General features: G+C 37.0%; 1 protein-coding gene across 1 annotated transcript in view; it reads right to left on the minus strand.

The window, feature by feature from the left end:
- The window catches only part of CNTN5 (contactin 5), a 1123225-nt gene that overhangs the window by 447380 nt on the left and 660026 nt on the right, over nucleotides 1-15819 (minus strand). Inside the window, exon 4 of the mRNA XM_024574613.3 lies at nucleotides 5426-5647. Coding sequence (XP_024430381.3) covers nucleotides 5426-5647 — 222 coding nt within the window. The remainder of the gene's footprint in view (nucleotides 1-5425; nucleotides 5648-15819) is intronic.

Here is a 15819-nt window from a genome sequence, read left to right on the forward strand (position 1 = left end):
TTGCACTGTCTTCGGTCCACGGGCTCGTTTAATTCTGCCAGTAATATTTACAGCTAAGACACTTGGAAGGATTTAATAACTTTTTGATCAGAGATTTGACCAACTTGGAAGCTGATATTCAGAGCCTATACATACATATATTTTTTCTTTTTTTAGTTCTTTTCCCCTAAGTTAAATGTAGCCAGAGGGAAAGGACCATTTCAACACTAGGTTTTGAGTCCTTTTAATTTGTCAGTCCTTTAGTGCCTTTAGGCAGAAACCCAATTCTCTGAGGTACTAAAATAACCCCAATAGTTCCTTTTTTACAAATCTAGCCCTTACAGGACCAGAGGTGTGGCTCCAGAAACAATCCAAAATCCTCTAATCCTTTTTTACCATTCCAGAAGCCTCCTCTATTCATCTCAAAAGGCTTGTCACTGTTAGCCTGAAGAAACCAAGAACTTCTAGGAGGAGCTTGCATTTCTTTTCCTGTGCCTACGGAACATACTAGGCCAGGGTGGGGTGGGGGGAAAACCCCCCAAATTTGTTTATTAAAAAACTGTATTTATTCTTACACGTTTAAACTTTAGTCACCTTCAAAGTATTCTCCATTTGATGTAACACACTGAACGAGACATTTTTCCACTGATCAAAACAGTTTTTGAACTCTCTAATTTTTTCATCTTTTAGTGCTTCTGCCATTTTTGTTTATTTGTTTCACCTCTTCCACATCAGCAAAATTTTTCCTTTTCAGGACTTTTTTCATCCAGGGAAAGAAACAAATAAACAAAAGTTGCTCAGAGTGAGTTCAGGTGAATAGAGAGGGTAGGGCACAGGGTAATGACGTTTTTGGTCAAAAACTGCTGAACACTTAGTGCTGTGTGGGCAGATGTACTCATAAATCCCCCATCATGAAAGGGGGAGAATTTCACTGAAGCCTAATGCAGCCTCTCACAACAACACCAGCTGGTACACTGATACAGATGGTTTCCTAGAACACTCACCTATTGGGGGAAACCTGTTCTACAAGGGGTCTGTCCTCCAGAAGATAATTCCAGGTTTTTTGGGTCCCCCATCATATATATACCTTTTCTTCTCCAGGAAGTCTTATCTAGGCCATCTTTTTAAAATGCATATTTCAGGAAGGTAATTTTCACTTTTAAAATAAAAAGGAGGAAAGGTCATTTGAAACTTGATTTGTCAAGGACAAATTCAAATCTTAATTCTCTTCTCCATGAATATAGTTAAGCCTTCAGTACCTGAGGAGGTAAGTTTAACCTATTCCAATCGCCAAAACAAACTTTGGAATCCATGGCTCTTTCATAAACTATTGCGTTTTGCATTATCATACCTGTCTCGTGACAAAGAGCTCTCTGTTCGCATCTGTCTATGTGTGTCTACATATGAACTCATATTAAAGATGGAAAAGAGGGTTCTAGCGAAAGTAACCTCACAGGGTGATCAGACCACAAATTCCTACAAGGTCAGGTCCTGGAGAGTAGTCACACCCCATTTCTTTACTAAAAGGCTTAACTTTGCCTTAAGCAATCCCTACCCATTGTTTCCATACATTCAGTTTAATGTACATGTGAAATGCTCCCTTTCAAGCCTGACCACCCTTTCAGAATCCTGAAGAGCACACTAATCTTAACTACACTGTAATCTCATCTCCAGGTGACCACACCCAGGAGAGCACAGAGTCTTAACTATCCTGTAATCCTATCCCCAGTTGCTTTCTTCCACCCTTATGTAATTTTACTTATGTTCCCTCCTCAACCTCAAATACATAAAATAAACTGCAAAGCTGTTATTCTCTGGAGCATTTTAGATCTTTCTCCCCATCATTATTATCAGTTTGGCTCAAATAAACTCATAAAAATTCTCTACAGGTTTGCATGTTTCTTACATCAACAGTATGCTGTAAATGTGTGGTATCTTTCCACCTCTGGATTGTATTTCCAGAGCAGCTCTATGTAATTGGGTTAAAGGTCAAGTGCTTGTAAAGACTGAGCATTCTAAACTCTCAGAAAGATAGGGGCAATCTTAAACATTTGTTTCAAGTTTTTGTGACCTAACGTAATCTTTAGTGAATAAAGCTAGTTTAAATTTGTTATTTTCATTAAAACAGGTATGTCTTTAGAGTTATCAACATTACATATAATGTAGATAAACAACTTTATTCTACCTGGGTTTACTAGTGAAGCCAAGCTTTAAGTCCTAGTCTAGAAATCATCTCTCTCTCTCAATCTCTCTGTACTCCTCAGAGGCCTAGCCTTTCTTCCAGATAATCAGCAGCCCTCAGGCAGTAGAAGACAATAGCCCAAGCTTGACTCTTACAAGGTCTGGATCTCTGGCAGACTAAACATAGTATCTTGAACTAAGTTATGTTTCAGCCCTGATCCTTAAGGTGGAACGACCCCCTGGCTGCTTTCCCATGAAACCACATAGAGGGACACTGGAGCAGACCTCAGAACTGTCCTGAATTCCTGAAAAATGATTTATTATCCTTACCTCAAGTCCAACCAATGAGCCTCCAACACAATCCTGAACTCCCTAACCAGGGTGTCTTTTGATTTTGGGACTGGATTTTAAAGGGTCCACTTGCCTGCGTGCATCAAAGCCCAACAAAACACAAACAGGAGTTTGCAGCCAAGAAAATAAGGATTTATTAAGGACGTGGCCCAGAGTCACAGGTAGTTCATGTTCAAAGACCTGGTTCCCCATGGCTTCCAGGGAATGTAATACATAGGGGAAAAATCATTAATCATAGTGACTAATAGAGTTAGGGTCTTGGTCTCTACCAACTGGTTGGTGCGGGGGTAATTAATCATTGCATTTGGTTCTGATGTCAGCCATGGAGTTGATCTGTTTAATTTCACAAGGATTTGTTCTGTGGGATTGTTCTGCTCTCCTGGCTCTGCAGCTAAAACACAACTGAGGTCAAGATACTATGTTTAGTTTGATTGAAAAACTCTGTCTCAATAGTCAATAGACCCCAGATCTTGGTCCCAAGACTACTAGATGCTGACCACAGCCTCACTGTTCTGAGGGCTTAATAATCAAGCAAAGATGAGGAAGGTAGGTGACTCAGGGTGCTAGGCAAGGCCTGATTGAGGCAAAGGAAAAAGATAAAAATAAAAGCCCATATTAAAGAAAATAAGATTTCTGCATGTTTACAATTCTGCTCTATATAGTCTGTAACCTATACACCATCAAGGAGTTTGAGCATTACTAGCTTTCCCACCCCTCCGGGTGGCTCCATTCACAATAAAATAGCCAGTCTTTCTCCTCTGCAGCTCCTGGTGTTCAGTGTTTGGCTCTGCCAGTGTTGGGTGGACGAACTTTTTCTGTTCGATAACACGAGTGAAATACGTGCATGCTATCTCTGTTAAAAAATTGTAATTAAGAAAAATTAGCTGATATAATTTTTATGAGTAATCTAAACATAATTAAGAGTGAGTATATATAACGTGAAACACTTTTAGGTAAACTTTTCAAATAAATTTCCCAAATTATTTCAGTAATCTGAAAGCTTAAAGTTTTCCTAAGTTAAAATAAATGATGGAAATATATTAAATACCTAGATCATTTTCAAATAAGAAAAAATACTGTAAAATTAATTATTGAACATAAGTGTATGTACCTTGGCTTTCAAGTGTAGAAAATTAAAGACAAATTTGGGTTCATTAGTGAATATGTCTTATGTCATGCTGAGCAATTTGCTCTGAAAAACCATATCTCCAAAAATAATAAAAAAGTATTTTTAAACTTGCCAAGCCACAAGCCGCTAATAGACAGTTTATTATTGTTTACTTATTAGATTTTACTAAAATTTAATGTTTTTAAAGGTTAAAATTTTTAATACATGTAATTGACAGTAAGATATGTTTTAATATATCCACGCATAGACAGTACAACGTGTTTTGGGCTAAGAAATAGCACAAAGAATGAAGATGCATATTCATTAAAGAAAATAAATTTTATTTAAATGAGAACTTCTGCTTTTGAAGTACAAGTTAATATACACAAAATATTGAAAAGAAAGACATAGAGGAGAATTTTACCTGTGTTATTAAGCTGGCTAAAAAGTGAATCCTAAGGGTTTTAAAAATTAAACCTTAATATCAATGGTGTACTTATGTAAAACAAAAATGTAATTTGTTCCATCTGCTGAAAGGTTTACCTGTACAAGTAATCTATCGAGAAAACAAAGACTATGTTTTATCAAACTAATTTTCTGTGTTTTATGTTGTCTTCACTAGGTCTTTGATTACTTAAGAAAACTGAATCTTCTCAATAATGAGAACTCACCTTCTGTGTTTGTCTTTGAAATCTTTTGATGTCACCTCAGTCAAATAATTAAGTATTGTTTTGCAATAACTTGTGATCCTATTCAGTCAAATGTTTTAGAACATTCTGATGCTTTTCATAAACTTCATAAGAATCAAATTCTAAATAAAGTCTTTTTTTTGACCCCAAACTAATTTTAACATTTTTCAGAAGGTCAAGGGAAAAATATCAAAGGATTTGTCTCTCCTCTTATAAAGGGTGATTTGTTTTTAACTAATTGGGCTTTTTGATATGTGAAATTACATGGGAAACATTGTCAGATAAGAAGTAATGTCTTCTTTATGTTCCGTCTATATATATTACAAGAGTTTCAGATATTATGTAAAATGTCTGGAAGCCTTATATGTCCTGGCAGAGAATGTCTGTGTCATCAATATTGAGGCTCACACACTAAAAGGATTAACCCTGAGTATTGGGAAAATGCCCTACGTAACTTTCATGCAAAGGCAGATACAACAAAATCTGTAGATTTTGGCACATGTAGATGAAATTCCTTCTGTTTTTGTAAAAATATAACCCTTCATTGCCATACTATGCCACATTGATTGTAACATGGCACAGTCTGGTCTTCAGTGAGAGACGATGAGATGGGTACACAATGGCTGCAAATTAAAAAAACAGTCAGGGCTAGGAAACACTCAATGCAGCCACGTGGTTCTTCCAAGCTTCCTGGTAAACCCCATTTTGTTTTTGTTTTGTTTCGTTTTTTCCTTTCTTCCCACCATATTCCACCATAGTGCACTTTCAATGGAAATTCCTTTTCTTCCCTTCTGATACATAAGTCTTCTCTCAGTTTCTTGCTAGTTTTAAAATACTGGGATATCTTTCTGTAGGAGGGTAAGAGACTGACTTGGACAACCACCAATTAGTAAACACAGACTACCAAATCATACTGACCACTCTTTTCCTCTATGTCTTACACTTTTCAATATGTCTTGCACTTAAAAACTCTCCCATTTTCTGGTTCAGGGGAGCTGAATTTAACTTCTCTCTACTATTGCAACATTCTTGACCCCTACAGTAATTGTCTTGAATAAAGTCTTCTTGTCTGTTTAACTCCAAACAGTGTAATCCCCCCCTCCCCCGGGACACTTACCATCTTGTTTGAAGGCATCTGATGAATGATAAAGATTGATGGGGGAATAATAATGTTGGGCTGTCCCTCGCCAGCTCGGTGAAGAAACGCTCAGCCTTCCTAAAGAGGGGCTGCTGTATCGTGGCCTGGTGTTTGAACCAAACAGGGATGAAGACGAACTCTTTTTAATTCTTAGCAAAGCAGCATATGAAGTAGGGAGACCAGGAAGAGCTCCAGAATATTCTGTAGAAGACAAGCAATAATAAAAGATGAATTCTGAGGAGGCTATTTCATTCTTTCCAATGAAAATTATTTCTTCTGAAGACATTGTCGAAAACCTCCCTTGGAGCTGCAACTAAATGCAAATAACAGTGAAAGTGGGAAAAATAAAATGTTTATACTTTTTATATAAATATATCTCTATATATACTTTTTATGTTAAGATATAAAACCTTTATATTTTAAAATATTTTCTGGCCCTGGCCGGTGTGGCTCAGTGAATTGAGTGCTGGCCTATGAGCCAAAGGGTTGCTGGTTCAATTCCCAGTCAGGAAACATGTCTGGGTTGCAGGCCAGGTTCCCAGTTGTGGGCATGTGAGAGGCACATGCCCACACATTGATGTTTCTCTCCCTCTCTCCCTCCCTCCCCTTCTCTCTAAAAAATAAATAAGTAAAATCTTTAAAAAAATAAAATAAATTATCTTCTGGAAATTCTATTAGTTATAAAGTTGTGGTTCTGCAAGAAAAAAGAAAGAAAAAATATGAAGGAAGATAGGAAATGAAAAAAGGAAGAACAAAGGAAAGAGAGAAGAAAGGACAGAAGACATCCAAAATTTCAAGCCTTTTATTTTCTTTGCCAATAATATTTGAGAATTAACTTTTTGGTTGCCTTAATATTAAAATGTTCATTTACATTCATTAGATCAGTTCCTTTTCATTATAAAAAGGGGGGGACAACATTCTTGACTACATTCTATAAATATAGATTAGAAAGAAACAAAAAAATATATATATAAATACAGATCTGATCACCATCATTATCTCTATAATATCATAAAATAGAAGATACATCTAATGTGTCCTCTGTATTTTGACAAGGTTGTTAGTTATGCCTCACAATCCTGAAGAACAGTCAAATTCACTGTGGAATGTGAAAGGTTTGGATGAATTTGTTTTGTAGATTTTGTTGTATAATCTATAAAAGTTAATGTTACCAAGTGGGGCTACTATCATCAAATTCCCGCTTTCATGGATTACTGAGAAGTGTCATGCTCATATTTTGCTTAATTCCCAAGAACTTTCATTATAAAAGACATGCGTAGTGACTGAAGTGGGCTGGACTAACACCCCTTTATATCTTCAAGAGAGAGTCAGTTCAGTGTATACATCAAGTGTTTAAAGCTGCAAACACATTGTGATGAATTCTAAAGAACGATTTGAAATTTGAATTTTTTCTAGGTCCAATATCAATTGGATTTGATACTTTGTTGATCTTGGAAATACTTTTAAGAATCAAACATTTTTGTTCAGGGTATGAGACATTAGAACTTAATTTTAGATTAAAAAAAACAATTTATCTTGTCCATAGGCTTTCTCATAATTAAATGATTTAGAAGCATTTTACTGCTTCAGACCTGTTTTGGAATGCAAGAAAGATTTCTGTGATTTGAAAATAACACATTAGGTGTTAAGTATCAAATTAAGTTTAACATTTCCTGCTTTGTGAAATTATAAATATGATGTCTCTGTAGCTTATAAAAGTATATTTTTCGATGATCTCCACATTTAAAATAATTTGTGTAGTCCAAGCCTATTAGGAGCCATAATGAGAATCATATCCCTTAGTATTTGTGTTCAACCACAAGTCTGGCGAATGTGGATCAATTTTAACTCAAAATAGCTAACCTCTCCTGGGCAAAGTATGAGAACAGATTATGGGTAGACATAAAAAAATTTTTTGAATCTGAAATTAAATGCAAGTTTGGCACCTAGAGGAATAAGCTAATGAAAAGAGAATGAGTTTTCCATTAAGGTAGTTTGTAGTCGTGGTCTCAGAGCCTATTCATTTCTCAGTGAGGTTTGCTGCCTTGTGTTCTAGCTGCCGACCCTGCTCACACACACACACACACACACATCCCATGCTAGTGTTAAAAACTGAAATGGAGTGTGAGAATGTGGGTTTATAGCTAGTGTGTTTCTGTGACTATCCTTAAAGCTAGATAAGGTTAGGCAGTGGAAAGGTAGAAGAGCCATAATAAGGTTCAAACAAACCAGGATCATCATTTGGTTATAAATCATATGTATCCATATGTGTGTGTGTGTATATACACGCACAATACGCACACAATACACATACTGTCCAACTGGTACAGTAATTGGCTCACACCACTCCATATAAACAGAAATGAGCCAAATGCTAGCTTGGCTGTATGGGCCTCACCAGGGCTTTATTTTTTATCTAATCAATTGCATCTTTTGCAGTGGAGATCCCTTGTTCGATCAATTAAAGAAAATCTTAAAGTTGTTACTAGAAATTTGACAATTTATACATTCACTTGGTTGTATATTCCACAGACATGTAAGGAGAACTTGGTAGGGACTACATTCCAGGATTATAAAGGCAAAGAGGATACTACACCAACCTTCAAGGAGTATGTGATTTAGTGGAGAAGAAAGGCAACTAGGCTTGCAACTTTGATCCAATGTGAAATGAAAGCAAACTCAGGGACCTATTGGCTCCCTCCCAAGGGTGACTAATCCTCTCATTCAGCCTATGGCCATCAGAAAATGCTTTTCAAATGAAATTCTGTCTAAATTGAGTCCTGAAAGCCCATTAGTGATTAGTGCAGCAAAGCTCTGAGGAGAGAAGCAAAAATATTCTAGCTAAAGGGAAGAAGATATATGGAGACTTGGAAAGGAAAGGCAGCATGGCATGCTTGGAAGGTGAAAATAGTCAGGATCTCAGCATCGGGGAGAGAGGTGAGATTAGAGGAAGGATGAATAAGTAAGTAAGGGACCAGTGATGAAATGCCTAATACATCACGCTAAAATGGTAGGACTTTGAAAAGACACCGATATGTCTTAGAATGATCACTCTGGCCACAGTGCAATTTGGAATAAAACAGAAAGAAAAATGACTACCCAAGAGCCTAAAGCTGTAATAAAGGCAGAGATTAGCCAGGAATGAGGAGATGACCATCCACATGGGATTACAATTAGTAAGATTACTGACTGATTAGAGTGGAGGCAAGGAAGGGTGAGTAAGAACCTGAGGACCATCTGTGCTACTAGAAGATGGATAAGAACGCAGGAAAACACACGTGCTAGAGGTGAAAGTTCACTAATTCGGTTTGGGGCTAATGGAAAACTTGAGGTGCTTCTACGGCACTCATGCTGATTATAAGATTCTATAAACATAAGGGAAATGCAGGCCCGTGAGAGATTAATAAATGATAATCAGGTGGTTATTAAAAGTACTAGAACTGATGAGTTTGCCAAGGAAATATGCAAGATGAGAAATAAAATGTCGCAAGTGGAACTCTGGGGAGCACCAACATTTAAGAGAAAAGCAGACTCAGTGGAACCTTGAAAGGAAAGAGAAGCAGGAAAGTGGGAAGTCACTGAAGGGAAGGAAAGAGAGTCGTTACCCAGATGAAAGACCAGTTGACAGGGTGGGTGATCAGTGCAGAGAGACTAGCCCTGTGGACAGAGGGTGCCCAACAGTCAAAGCTGCCCCTTGTACAATGCACAGTGGATGTGAAAATGAGGTCGGAGACAGGAGGTGAACAGAACTTTCCAAGCCCTGAGGAGAGTCTGGACCCCCTAAACTGCCAATCCCATTGCATTAGGCATACAGACCCTGACCTTAGCCTGTGGTCTCCGTCCGTCTCCTGGTCTGAGTGCGGCTGACACTCAGTTCAGTGAGGTCTCCCTCTCAGGAGTATTAACGGTTCCACCTGATGCCCTCCTAGCCGCCAGCCCCTTTTTCTGACATCTCTAACTTTCTTACTCCTGAATCTCACATTTGGGGATCTTCAGCTGTGGAAATCCTCAGCTCTGGAAAATAGATGTATTAGCATATATAAATGGGAGAATAGTGTTTCAATTTCAGGATATTGTTTAACCCTGAACTTCGAGAGACCGAGTTGATTTAACACCTGCAGGGCTCTGTTGAGGGTGAAAAGTTCAGTACCCTCTTCCTAAGTTTGAATTCATTGCATTTTTGTCCATCTCATTTCATTTTTTTCTCTCTAGGATATCAACCCCTTCAGAATTTATAAACTACTGATATAATACTCTTTCATTGTCCTGTACCCCTCATCTTCCCTGAATTCCCTCTCTGTTCAGTTTAGAGTTTACTCCACTCAACATACCTTCAACCACACTGTCCTTACCTTCTATGGTTTTCACTCATCTCTAATTTAAGTCCAACTATCAACATACTCTGTTCCTGAATGCAGCTGGAGAAGAACACAGAATCATGGTTAAAGGTCTCAGTTCATGGTATTAACCACACGTGAGATTTTTAAGCTTCCTGGTAATACTATCACATATCTCAATTCATTCACTATCCCACCCTACTGGACAAGTCACATCTTATCTTCCGTCCTAGAGCTCTACACTTTCTTGGAATTCCTGTTTTGTTGAGAAAATAAAAGCAATCTGAAGAAAGAGCTCCTCACGTGGTCCCACCACTTATGCCTACACTCCTATGTTCTGCTTTGCTTTCCAGGATATGCTGTGAATAAACTCTGCATCTCGTAAAGGCCCACTCCTTCACCGGAGCACATTGAATCCCATTTCATCCCATCCCGTTGTGACTGCTCAAGAGCATCTTTCTAGAAAACTCTCCTGTTCAGGGATGGGCAAAAGGGGATTTATAGTTATTTGTACAAAAATAATATGAATAAATAATGCAATAATTAATAAATAATGCAAGAATAAACTGTTTCATGTATTCACAACTGTAAACCTACTTTTGTCTACTCCTGCATCTCTTCAACACCAATTTTTGTCTTCCTGTTTGATGATTCCAATAACTATACAAAAATTCCTTTAAAAAAAGCTATCTTGACTTCACCATTCCTTCCACCTATTTCCTTTACAGCAACACTCCTTGAAAGGAGCTGTTGATGATCACTGTATTCAATTCCTCCCCTCCCTTTCTCCCTTGAGCCTCTGCAAGAAGTCTTGTTTATGTGATTCTACCATAATGAGTCTTTTCAAGGTTAACAATAACCAGGTCATCACTGAATCTCAGGATCAGTTTTTACTATACTAGACCTGTTCGCAGTATTCAACAGGGTTAACCATTCTTGTTTTAATTGAAACATTATCTTTGTGTGATTGCAGAATTGTACAATTAATGTTTATATTTCTATTTCACTGGCTACTCCTTACCTCCTGTGTCAATTCTTTGTTTCCTCATCTTCTAAATGTTGATATATTCTGGGGGAAAGAATCTTTTCCATTTACAACATCCCTTAAATGATCTCATTCATGAGCATCAGCTCCCTCCCAGGTGAATTCCAGCTTTCCTTTAGTCTCAGTTATTTGCACCCAGCTCAAAGTTTTTGATATTGCAATCTTTCCCTATGCTTGTTCTAACTCCTACAGTAGGAGAGCTTTTCATTCACTCTCCTTTTGTGGTTCTGCCTCAGCTCTTAAAAAATTTCTGACCTCTCTCCGTGAAAGGTATCTTCTGAGATAGATCATTTGGTAAATGTTACTCAGGACTCAGAACCTGTTTTTAGTCACACTTCAAGGGCCGTCATTTAGGAAAAGGAGGATAGGTTGCATCTGAATTCTGCACCCACAATTTCAAAAAGGCTGAGGGAACTATTAATGTTAAGTGGCAGTGATGGGCTCCAGACTGACTTCCTTACACGTAACTCCTTGCTTTCTTTCAGCAAACACAAACATCATCCCCGCTCCCCTACCCCCCGCCCCCCGCAACGTCACTCCATCTTATTCAGCGTTGTTTGTCTAGGAGGACACTTGCCAACATCTTTTTTTTCCCCCTTTCTACTTCGCTGCCATCATGACTCAGTTTCTGGAGACGAATCTCCTCTGGGCACCAGTGCGTGTGTTCTCCTACAGCCTGGCCGCTCACTTTACTAATTGAGAACTTTGGGTGAGAGCAGCTCTGTCAGCAATCTGCTTCGCACTATATGCTCCAAAATTAGCTGCCCTGGACTTAAATCTGGGATCTACCTCATATCCACTCTGTGGTTTTGAGCAATGTATGAATAGTTCCGTGGCTCCGTGTCCCTGCCTTTAGAATGAAGATAACAATAGTATTTCCCTGTTAGGTTGTCATGGAGATCAAATAAATTAATATACATAAAACACTTGAGCCTTGCCTGGTTCTAGTAGGAACTCAGTAAATGATAACTATTTTTAGTTACTTTTTATTATTACCCTGTACTATTATGTGGTAGATGTGATTGGACACTGCGCTTGTGCTTTTTATATCTGATTGGGTTACAAAATACAAATATGTACATACTGAATGTTAATAAGCATTTTACTCTGAGGAATTAAGAGTGGAAAATGAAAGGAGGTAGTTAACATTTTTATTTTCCCCACAGGTGTATTCCCATGAGAGAATTTAAACAAATGGCCACTGATGGAAATTACTGAGTTACAGAAAATTCAATGCCCATAAATTCTTGTGTTTCTATTGGCTAAAGCAAGATCACTCCATCTTTTCTCCATATTGCTGTTCAGGGTTTGGAAAGAAAAGTGTCTCATAATTCCCTTTTAGAGAAATATTCATTATTTGCTCAAACTTTTAATGAATATCTATGCTGAAGATGTCAGCAGAATCTAGTTATATGTTAATCATTTTTTCTTCTATTTTCTCACTTATAGCTCAGACCTTAGGGAACATGCATTACAGTTATTTCTAAAGTGGCCTAGAGATTTTGCGATAAAACTCAATTAACCTGGTGCTCTCACACCATGAAATTCCAGCTGGAGGTTGGGCAGGAGTAAATATTAATGCCTTCATTAAATATTTTCTAATCAAATGATCCTGGGACCACTGAACTTATATTATTTAATAAAATTGTAGTCTATTAAGTCAGAGTGACATTGTCACCACTTGCAGTTCTGGAACTAGTAGCATTGCTTTTTCATTACGTAAAAGGTTGCTTTATAGACATAAAATTGCCATTGAATATAAGTAATATTCGTGAAATAATGAATTAGAATTAGTAGAACTAGAGTTTCTTCAGACAATATTTATGAATAAATAAAGATAAAAATGTCATAATAAAAGACAGATTTAAAAATATTTGATCACTGACTAGATTTAAAATTTTTGAATTTTCTGATACAAAGAATCCTTTGGATTTTTATCTCTCTCAGTGTGAAAAACATGTTTATAAGGAACTATAAACTTCTTCCAATATTGATGATAAAACTAGGGCATCACTATTGGATCTTATATTTGGAATTTTTCTTGTATTTCACCATGCAATGCTATTACTTTTTGGAGCCAAAGGAGGGTAAACAGCACCAACAATTCATGGAATGACAGATCTTTGTATAAATTCATTTATTCCCTATAGTTATAGTTTGACTTTAAATATTTACTCAAGCTGTTATATAAGATAAACATAAATAAACTATAGCGCCAGATGATATGTGATGCTCTGAATAATTTTGATGCTTAATCACTGACTCATAAGTCAGGGGAGCAAAAATGCCACCATAGGCTGATGACACCGTGCACAGAAGGAGCAGAAGTCATACCACACCCACCTCCGCAGCCTGACCTAATTTGGCATCAAAGTCAGAATAAAGGAATTTGATATCTGACCCTTTTCCCCGCAGTCTCTAAGGCTGTTCTCTCTTTGATGAGAAGTACTGTTAACTGTGCAACTTTAGCCTGCTACTATTGATGATGCTTGCGTGGGTGGATGGAACACCTCAGCGAAGCCAGTCATGTGAAGCGTATTCAGAAATGGTGAATAATTTATAAATAACGTGCACCATTTCAATTTGGTTGTCTGCCTCTGTGGCAGAGGAGAGTTTGAAATGGTCCGAGTCAGATATATGCTGTGTCTCAACTCAACACTTTCTTTAAGAAATGTTTTATATGTAAACATTACAGAGTTTTAGCTGCAGAAGCCAAAGGATGTGCAGAGGATGAAAGTCAACATTTTTAAAGCACCAAAGTCAGACATCTAAACTGTAATACTTCTAAGCTCTAAGGAAAAAATTCAACAGTAACATATTTACAGTCTTCTTTGCATGAGATTGAAAAATAGATGTATTTACAGGGTAAAAACAACAACAAACAAAAACAACATAGCTCTACATTACTTCCACCACTCCTTTTCAGGTACACTGTTTACAATGGAAGTCATAACAATTTACATTTTGGAGAACTTTATCTTTTTCTTCTAAATGGTAAATGCTCACATGATATATAGTTCTATCATGAAAGTTATTACACTTTAATCTGGATGTTATATATGCTTTTATTGCAAGAAAAGAGTTTTTTACAGTTCTGTTTTGCATTTTCACTATTGTTAAAGTTTTAAAAATCACAGTATTTAGATGATATCTCTTTAAGTTAGTGAAAGCATAAAGTGTGATTGCATTAAATTGATATTTCTTTCATACTATGAATATTGTTTTCTAATCACTGAGGAAATTAGAAAAGGAGCTCATTGTGAAATATAACCAAATTAATTTACTGATTAAAGAATTCCCTCTTGTTTTGGATAATTAAAGGTTTCAGTGAAGTTTTAACTTTTAATGATTATATTAGCTTTTACTTTCCTAGTACCTGTACACTTAAGACAGTTAGTTCACAGAGAATTTGATAATAAATCAAATAAAGCTGATAATTTTTAGCAATAAATGCTGGGATTAAAAAAATAATTAAACAAAATGTCTTCCCCAATTAAAAAAAATATTCTATGAGAGTGTTATGCCTTCTGTATGTACAGAGATATAAAATATAAAATGTATGTTTCATTACGTCCCATGTTTCTTGGGCTGTACAGTTATCATCCCTACAATCTATAAAATTATAGGGACAATACGACCTAAAAAACTCAATTCATCACTAAATCATTTTGGATTTATGAATGAAATTCAAGATGGCCATTATATTCAAAGAATTTTAGGTAGCTAAGGATGATCTTGAAGTGTGCGGGCTACATAGACAAATACAATGCAGTATGGGGTTTAGCATTTATTCAACATACACAAAATGATCAACTATTATGTATTGCAAATTGAAAGGTAACTATGGGACACAAAAATGAATAAAACATAAAATCTTTGCCTTCAAAGAGTTCTTACAAATCAAGAGTAGAATAATGTCAACTTCTGGGCTACCACTTTATAATTATAGAATATGAACAAAACTCAGTCTGATACTATAGCCATTCAAATGAAAAATATACTGACAGTTTGAGAGAAAAGGTCTTCATGGGGTTTAGTGCTTTGCAAACAGAGGATGCGTGTGAAGTAATTTTTGCAATGCATAGGCTGAAGCCATACAGCAATAAGGGGGCAGAATGCCACAATCTCCATCCAATTGAGATGATAAAGGTTTCTCCCAGGCCTGGTGGGATCCTCCCTCCATGTTGGCACTAGCTTGTTCAGATGCGTGTCTCTGTAAGGAAATTGGGAAGGTCCTTTCTAGGACCACTTGGGCTGGTGCCTTAGCTCCTGGCATGTGCAGCTGCTCTGAGCAAATCGATTTCCTTATATATACCACCACTAAAGAAATTTTCACATTGGTTTCTTCAGCTGTTTGTTACTCTTTCCAGGAATCATAGTCTCGTGATGGCCAAGCCGCAAACCACAGTATTAAAAGGGAGAGTGAAATAGATGTATGAATGGATTGCTGTTCAATCTAACTGGTATGGGAACATCTATGAAGAAGCATTCGATGCCAATAAAAAGAGGCCTTGGAGCTAGAGCTGGAATTTGAATTGAGCTTTGTTCACATCTCACAAACGGAAAATAATCATTTTAAAAATAAAATATGTATATGAATTTTATTTTGCTACTTAGCACATGAAAAAGTTGTTTAGAAATCCCTTCAGGGGGCCTCAGTTATTGACTTCCTCGAACGACCTCACTACAATGAGACATTTTTTCTTCAAAGCCAGCCCACAGCTTGGACCACAGTAACTGTATACTGGTGAGGCAGGTACTGGGATAAATTAAAAACTTTGCAACTAACTGCAATTTCTTCCAAGAAGACATCAAAAGGTAATTTCTCAATGACATTTTAGTGAAGTTAGGCAAATTTTCATCTAACCCAAAAAAGATGCAAATCTTTTCAATTCCCTCATCTGCTGTGGTTGTGGTATTCCAGCCTAAACTGACGGCTGATCTGGTTCAGTCGCTTAGTTCGTGACACGGAACCAAGCGGGCTGAAATGT

The sequence above is a fragment of the Desmodus rotundus genome, chromosome 5 (assembly GCF_022682495.2).
Source record: "Desmodus rotundus isolate HL8 chromosome 5, HLdesRot8A.1, whole genome shotgun sequence".
NCBI lineage: Eukaryota > Metazoa > Chordata > Mammalia > Chiroptera > Phyllostomidae > Desmodus > Desmodus rotundus.